The sequence below is a fragment of the Limulus polyphemus genome, unplaced genomic scaffold (assembly GCF_000517525.1).
Source record: "Limulus polyphemus unplaced genomic scaffold, Limulus_polyphemus-2.1.2 Scaffold3868, whole genome shotgun sequence".
Lineage (NCBI taxonomy): Eukaryota > Metazoa > Arthropoda > Merostomata > Xiphosura > Limulidae > Limulus > Limulus polyphemus.
Genome location: NW_013669478.1, coordinates 55,235 through 63,870, shown reverse-complemented (window position 1 = coordinate 63,870; position 8,636 = coordinate 55,235). Strand labels below are relative to the sequence as shown.

General features: G+C 31.1%; 1 protein-coding gene across 1 annotated transcript in view; it reads left to right on the top strand.

Moving 5' to 3' along the window:
• The first annotated feature begins 1,166 nt into the window (after positions 1-1,166).
• LOC106470188 (uridine-cytidine kinase 2-B-like) overlaps positions 1,167-8,636 on the top strand; it is a 29,157-nt gene continuing 21,687 nt past the window's right edge. The window contains exon 1 of the mRNA XM_013930726.2: positions 1,167-1,308. Within this exon, the coding sequence (XP_013786180.1) occupies positions 1,204-1,308 (105 nt within the window). The 5' untranslated portion in view covers positions 1,167-1,203. The remainder of the gene's footprint in view (positions 1,309-8,636) is intronic.

Sequence of the window (8,636 nt, the reverse complement as noted above, 5' to 3'; positions counted from 1 at the left end):
CAAGGTACAGGATAGTTCTAGAAAGCAGAGGGCGTGAGAATAGTCACGTGATCTCGCTGACGCAACAGTATACTAAACTTTATAAATTATATAGGCTACACTAACGTGACGTTTAGGCGATTCGTTTAACTATTATACGTGATGTAAATTTTTTGGGGGCTGGTTAATGAAAGTGTTCCAAAACGCGACATTAATTTCTTGACGACCAAATAGTATATAAGTATAAGCAATCTAGCATATGTTTCAACAGTTTGAACGCACTGGTATGTCTTCGTATGGAATAATATGAATACCCGCTTCATCCTACAGCTGCTTGAGGTATGCGACAGTTTAACGGATGTATTATGGAAGCAACTCGTGTATACATGACTTGTTATTTTTCCAGACATAGATCCTTCTTGATTAGATTCCGTACTCTTATCTGAAATAACCTGCTTACCACGGCTGGAGTTCAACTTGCTGTTGTTTCTTTCTGGGTAGTCCTAGCCAAGTTGATTCTTATTCCTTTGTTTTCCATTACCATTAAGTATAAGAGAGACCCTCATCTTAGAAATTCTAAGTCCCCGATCTGAACATATATTTATGATCTGAGTCTATGAACATTTTCGTCAGAATGGTCTATTTTAAAAAGCGACAATTAAAAAAAAATCTAAACGTGTAGTTGTGATACATTTTGTTCCACCGCGACTTTATATTAGCTGTGGTTGCCACGTTACTTACTGATGTGCATATTCAAAATCGTTTTAAAATATAACTTACTCATCCCTTTGTAGTTTATGAGATGGCTCATAAAAGGTTTGTTAATATACTGTTTATAAAACATACCAATGATGAAATGACCGTGAAATGTTTCTCAACGTATTATAATAGTTATTGAATGCAATGGTTACGATGATAATTGAGAAAATAGAGTAAAAATGTGGGTAATACTTGTTGGAGCACATCACTGTTTGAAGAAAAAAGGAGTTTTCAAATATATTAATTAACCCAGTGTTAAAATATTATTTTTGCAACTGTTTTAACATTTTCAAATGCTAGGAAGTACATAATTATAATTATATTCCTCAGTTATTAATCAATGGAAAAGCGTTTATTTTACTAACTGGCTAATAGATGGCACTAAGTAAGAATAATCGTTTGCATGTGTACCTTCAAGCTTGTGGAATTCACTTTCCATCGAAAAGTGTCAGAGAAAGAAGTAGTATGGCATCGCTCGGGCGAAAAGAAAATGCTTATCTGGGATTAGATGCTTTACGAATGAAAACACCTTTTTTGATTGGAGTGGCTGGAGGTACTGCATCGGGCAAGGTAAATTTGTAGTTTGATGCTATTTTTGAACAAGAAAATAACAAATACTTTACAGTATGTATAAAAAATATAATCCAAATTACAATATCTAGTATTTTTGTATTAAAAAATTGAATTTCATTTTCAACTAATTGCAGCGTTTTCTGGAATTAACATTTAAAAATAAAAGCAAAGAAGAATTCGCTTTCAAGTTTCAGAAAGTTTCACGGACTTTAGCAATACGTTTACCTGATACAGCTGTTTACTATTATGTAGTGTTAATTCTATTAATGTTTTATTGTCTATATACCCAATTACTCAATTAGTGCTACTGCTAACAGTAGTACTAGTAGTAGTGCTACCATACAAGTTGTAAACAATTTTTATACTGCAATTTAATTAAAATAATTAGGGCCTACTTTATATAGTACTTGAATTGCCCAACCAAGAGCTTCAAGATATTAATTATTATTGATTACTGTTTGGTAGCTGTTGTAGTTTGTGGTAAATCATGGAGAGGTGAAACTGAAGAATGTACTGCTGGGAAATTAAATAATTAACAATTAATCAATAAATATAATAATTTAGTCAAAATTATTGGGAACTATTTATTATAATAAAATAACCATGGAAATAACTATACATCTATGATGTGCTTGAATGAATTTTCTAAAATATTTCTGTATTCATAATATACATTCATAAAAGTTAAAGCACTAAAAGTGCATACCTAAATTTATTATATACTTTTAGTGTTTGAAATAGTGTTGATGCATTAATTTGAAAGAAAATATACTAGTATTGTTTTGCCTATTTTGAGATAAGTCTCTTTTCTTTATTAAAACATTCATAAGAATGATATTTTACTAAATTAATGTATATTACAGCATGGCCATAAATTTGTATTAAAATGTTTTTAATTAATGTATGATATACATACCTACCTTATGGGCTGAAATTAGTCAAAAAATCCTTTGAAATTTACCATTCTCACTGCATGACAGAATGTGTTGTGCCTTCTCACAATATTGGTAGATTAAATGTAAATGTAACTATACCTTAATTTAGATTTAAAAAATATTTAACATTGTTTACTAAGACTAAAGTATCACACTTGCTTTTAAACTTCTTTAGTCATCAACAGTTCCTACAGGTTTCATGTATTTTGTTCCAACATCACACCTGTATTACTTTTACATGTAATTTGATAACATTGATACAGCATATACGTGTTCAAATAGTTAACATAATTGTCAAATGGTAACTTTCATGATTTTAAGTTTTCAACTTATAAAGTAATTGATGATAAATGTACAGTACACACCACTAGCAATAGTTTTACATACATTATTTGGGTTGTATTTATAACCTAACTTACAGACATCAAGAGACCAAATGGTCATATATGGCTGCTCTTGCAAACCCATCCCCAAGAAGAAGAAAACTAAAAATCAAACCCACCATTTATGGAAATCATCAATTCCCTCCTAAACTTTTGTAGATGGGAACCAACTCAATAATTTAATTGGGCAGCTTTAAACTAGGACTAAACAGTGGTGAAAGTCAGAATAAACTAAATCCAGAAAAAATATGAAGTGTAGTGCAGGATCAAAGTACAGAACTAGTTTTAAAGGTAGGCTAAATAGTTACAATGCTAGAAGTATAAGAAATAGAATAGAGGACTTTAGAACACTAGTTAGAGTAGAGATTTTGATATCATGGTCATAACTACTTTTATTCTATTTTCAAGTTAAAGATATCAAAGCTAATAGCAATGAAGTTGAATCTATTTGGGTTTCTGTTAGTGGTTATAAGGGAAGAAGGCTTGTAGTTGGAATTTGTTACAGACCACCATATGAAACTAATGAAATTAACTCTACAGTGAGATTAAGATTTCAGCTATTAATGAAGTCATAATTATGGAGGATTTTAATTTTGGAGATATAGAGTGGGAAATGTTAGAATCAAAATGTGAGAAAAACTGGTTTTTGGAAACCATTCAGAATGGTTTTCTTCACCATTTGGTTGGGGAACAATGCTGTTTTAGATTGTGTTAACTTTTAATATAGAAATGGTTGAGATGTTTTAACTGCATTTGGAGATCAGGAATTATGAGATTTTGGTTATACATTTCCAAAAAGCAAATTTTTGATGGTTGCAACAAGAATTATCTGTTGTAAACTGCAAACTGAATTAATTGGTAATAGTGATCAAATGTGGAATTTAAAAACAATATTTGAAAATCTTCCTTATAGATAAAATAAGGGGTGGTTTCAAGACCAGGTTGGCTCACAAAGGGTATAATGAATAATTTAAGAAAAAGCATTATAATTTCAAGAAGTTTAAATTGACTGCTATGGTGGGAGATTTAGAGAATCATAAAATAGCAAAGAGTTGGTTAGACAGGAAATTAAGAAATCAAAGTGGGTATACAGTGTATGAAAAAAGGTTAGATGAAAATGGAAAAATTATCAGTAAGGGTATTTTAAAATATATTAATGGTAAGTGAAATGTTAGGATGGGAGTAGGTCCTTTTATGGATGGTAAAGGAACACTCATGTTTGATGTTTATGAGATAGCAGCATTATTAAATTATACTTTTTCCTTCAATTTTCTCTAATGAAGTTCAAGCAATATTCTTCATCCTGAACAAGATAAAGATGACCACATTAATTCTGAGCTTATTGAAAAAAAAAGTGGGTATTTTAAAGAAAAGTAAGATTCCTGGGCCATATAATATGTCCACAAGTTTTGAAGGAGGTTAAGGATTGGATGTGTGAGCCACTTGTTTCTATTTTTTGTAAGTACAGAGGATTGGAAATTGGCTAATGATACTCGTCTTTTCAAGGGATGGTATAAAAATTGTCCTAGTAATTATAGACCTATTAGTCTTGCATCAGTTGTGGGAAAAGTTTTAGAAAATATAAAAAAAATGGTTGGATAATCAACATGGTTTCACTAAGGTAAAATCTTGCCTTACTAATCTTTTGGCAATCTATGAGAAAGTTACTGCTTTTGTAAATGAGGGTAAGGGTATGGATTTGGTGTATCTTGATTTTTAGAAAGTTTTTTGATATTTCACATAAAAGGCTTAATAAAAACTGATTGTTATGTGTTTGTTGGATAAGTTAGCTAATTGGATAGAAAAGTAGAAGGGTGGAAGAAAGCATAGAGCTATTATAAATGGAGTTCAGCCAAACTGGATTAATTTCACAAGTGAGGTACCTCAGGGCTCAATTTTAGGACCTTTACTCTTTTTGATTTACATTACTGACATAGATAAAAAAATGGTCAATAAATTGCTTTAGTTTGCTGATGGGATTAAGGTTTTGGGTGTTGTTGGCTGTGACGATGCTGCTGTTTTACAACAGGACTTAGATCAATAAATGAATAAATGGGCAAATAAATGGAAGCTGGCCTTTAATTGTAATAAATGTAAGTTTATGCATATGAATTATCATAATTTGAACTATAAGTTTAATGGGAATAACCTTAACAGTGTTGTGGAAGGAAAGGATATTGGTGTTCTGGTTAATCAGTCTCTTAAGCCATCCAAGCAGTGTGTTGAGGATGATAAGTCAAATATGATTTTAGTTTGTATCTACAGAAATACTGAATACAAGTCTAAAGAGGTTATTTATAATGCCATTGCACAGGTCTCTTGTAAGGTTATATTTAGAGCATTGTGTATTCATTCTCTGGCTCCTTGCTATATGAAGGACATTGGATTGTTGGAAAGAGTGCATAGGAGAGCTACTAGGATGATACCTTGGATAAAAGGGTTGTCACAGAAGGACAGGTTAAGATCTCTGAAGTTTATCTTCGAAAAAAGAAGAGTTAGGGAGGAGTTTATTAAGGTGTTTAAGATTGTTAAGGGAATTCATAGTGTAGATACTTCTTTTTTGCACTTAGTAGTGAAAATGATAGGACTAGGGGACATAGATATCAATTTTTGCAGGGTAGGAGTCATCCTTAGCTAAGACAGCTTTATTTTTCTGACACTTATTTATATATTTTTCATACGGAGTGGATGCAGTAAATTTATGGAAAGGCTTAACAAATATTATGTTAACAATGTAACTAGAGAAAAAGATCTTAGCATAGTGGTGGATAAGTCACTGAAGTCATTGAGGCATAGCTCTGTTAATACTAGTAAAACTGATAGTGTTAGGGAATATTTAAAGACATTCTGATTGCAAGTTAAAAGAGATAATTATTTCTTTATGAAAATCCCTAATTGTGTCATTCTTGGAATAGTGTGTAGAGTTTTGGTCTTTTATCTAAGAGAGAGTTGAGAAGAGGCCTAGCAGGATGATTCTGGGTGTTGAAGTGTTATCTTGCTGGCATAGGATAATATGTGTTATCTTGCTGGCATAGGATAATATGTGTTATCTTGCTGGCATAGGTTAATATGTGTTATCTTGCTGGCATAGGTTAATATGTGTTATCTTGCTGGCATAGGTTAATATGTGTTATCTTGCTGGCATAGGTTAATATATCTTATTTTTATTTTTAGAAAAGATCGTTAGTAGGTGATATTATTGAAGTTTACAGAAGTATCTGTGGGATTGATAGGACAAAGGTCTTTGATTTCATTATTTTGTATTCTAAAGACAATATTGAGAGTACACAAGTTAAAGCCTTGGATTCAGAAAAGACAGGCTGGGGTCCAATTCAGACAGTTTTATTTTTGTTACAGGGTAAATAACCTATGGAATGAGTTGCTGTTGGCAATAGTGAAGGCCATCACTTTACAAAAGTGTAATAGGGAAGTGGAAGTAAATAGTCCTTTATTTGTTTATTATCAAAATTTTTGGCATCTTAGTTTTTTGACAAAGACTTCTGATTGATGTTAAGATTATACCCAAAAGGTTAATGGCATGTAGAAAATTCATTACCAGTTAAGAAGTGGATGTAAAATTAGAGTTAGAAAGGAAGTCATGGCTGCAAGTCCTTTTTTAGAACTAGTGGAGTCTACCAAGGGTATACTTTGTAATATATTTCCTTTTTATACATTTTTTATGTCAGTGGTTTTGATAATAACCTGGGTAACAAGTTATTCTAGTTTGCTGATGATACCAAGATGCTTCAAAGGACTGATACAGTCTTCATGAATGAGCAAAAAACTTTAAAATGTGTTTCAGTATAAAAGTGAATATCAATACACAAAATTGGCATAGAGAAATCTGGAAATGAACATACGCAGCTTTTATAGAGAAAAGTGTGATAACAGACAAAAGCTTGAAACTAAGTGTACATTTTCAGGGCTGGAAGGATAAAACCTCTGGAGGGATTTTTTAAAAAAAACTTCAGTTTTGGGCCCTGCTGAATATTAGTAGAAGGAAATTGACAGGTTGGAAATGAAGCTAATAGACTGATTATTGGTTTACAAAAAATTAAGCTGTGAAGAGAAGCTTAAAGATGTAGGTTTCTCTACATTAGGATGTGGAAGAACTGTAAATTTCATTCAAGTGTTTAAAATTTGTAGTAATTTGGATAATCTGCCTATGGGAGGAGGATAAGGTTTGAAGTATATACAGGGAGGGACTTTAACATCAGGGACAATAAGAATAAACTGTTTAGCTACAGATCCAGACTATTCTGATGTAATAAATAGTTCTGTTATCAGAATATGAAATAACTGCTGAATGTACACACACACATTTTAATGTGTGTTTTTTAAATATTTATTCTGGATCTCTTTTTTTTTTTTTGTCACTATATGAAATATGCTTTAATCTTTATTTTTTTGTGAAAGTTAATATAATAAGTTCATATCTTCCTTTTGCTTTAAAAGAATGGTAAATTTGAATATGGATGCAGCAAAGGAATATTAAAATGCATAATAATCATATAAAGTAAGCTCAATTGATTATAATCTTCTCTTGTGTATAAAGCATGTACAAGCACATAAAATTGTTTACAGAATTCCAAAAATTGACCTTCCAGATAACTTTCAATAATGAAAACTTTTATGGAAAGAGACTCAAAGCCCACTTTTAAAAGTTAGATTAAAAACCACTCCAATGAATGTATGCTGGCATGATGTTTTCTTTATTTAATGGCTGTATGAATGTTTTTTACAATTTTATTTATTCTCAGTGCCTAACTATTTCCATATGTTAATTGGTACAAAATGTTAAACCAAATTTTATGTAATCCAACCATACAAAAAAAAACAACTTGCACTCACTTGTATAAGTTGGTAGTCTTGCAAGAACAAACTGTATATGATCCTGAAGAGATAACTACAACAGTAATACTATCAGTAGTTGTCTGTTGTAGTGACTTTATGCAGATGTACATGTGCTGTAACTAATATGATACTTGTACACTTTAACAGATTGAGGAAGGATTAAATTATATCCATTTCTTTTAAATATTTTCGAAAAAAGAGGATGGTCAAATGGTAATTACTTTCAAGTACAATTTTTTTGTATTGTTATTTCAGGCAATATATATTTACACATAGTTGACAATCATATCTTCATATCTTCAAGTACTTGTAAAATACATTGATAAAATTAAACAATTGCCACAAATTTAGATTTTATGACTGTTAATGACTTTTTTTTTTAATTATTCTTAAAAATTTGAACTAAAAATTTAAAAGCCTCCACTTGTGAACTGTGTGCTTAATTTTTCTATTCATACCCTAGTTTCAGAGAAAATGGATCATGTGATATTTCAACTATTATCTAATCAACACATTTATTCAGCGAGTATTGGAAACTTTTGTAAATTAAACTAGAACAGATATGGCCTTCAAGCATTCACGTGTTGACCGTACCAAGAAATGAAGATGTTTTATGCCTTTTTTTGGCTTTAACAAGTTAAAAGACATGACATGAACATGTCATAAAAGCTGTAGTTTTACATATAGATATCTACTCTGCATGTACGATTATGACGTGAATATTTAAGTAAATGATGTTTAATTTTTTTTTACTCTTTCTCTTTTAGCAAAGGTCAAAACTCTTTAGAGGTGGTATTTTGTATTAGTAGTTCTCGTAGTAATGGGTAATTTTTATTGTCATTTACAAGTTTGAAATTATTGTAAGGCTTCTTTACCTGTTAAATGAATAGTCCACAGTTTGTATATATACATGTATATAGAGAGGCAAGCTTTCCTGTTTTTGTACAAAATTGTGATGATCAAAAATATGTTGTAATGATCCAAGCTACATGCTTGTAAATTCCTTTGTCATAAAAGAAGTAACTACTGTGTCTCTTTGTACTTGGATATACCATAATTTTGTCCTTATGTAGAGTAATTCACTTAACTCTTTCAGCACGGGCTCGGTCCCTGGGACCGACCTTGTAACCATTTTGTGCTTGTTATAGTTTCA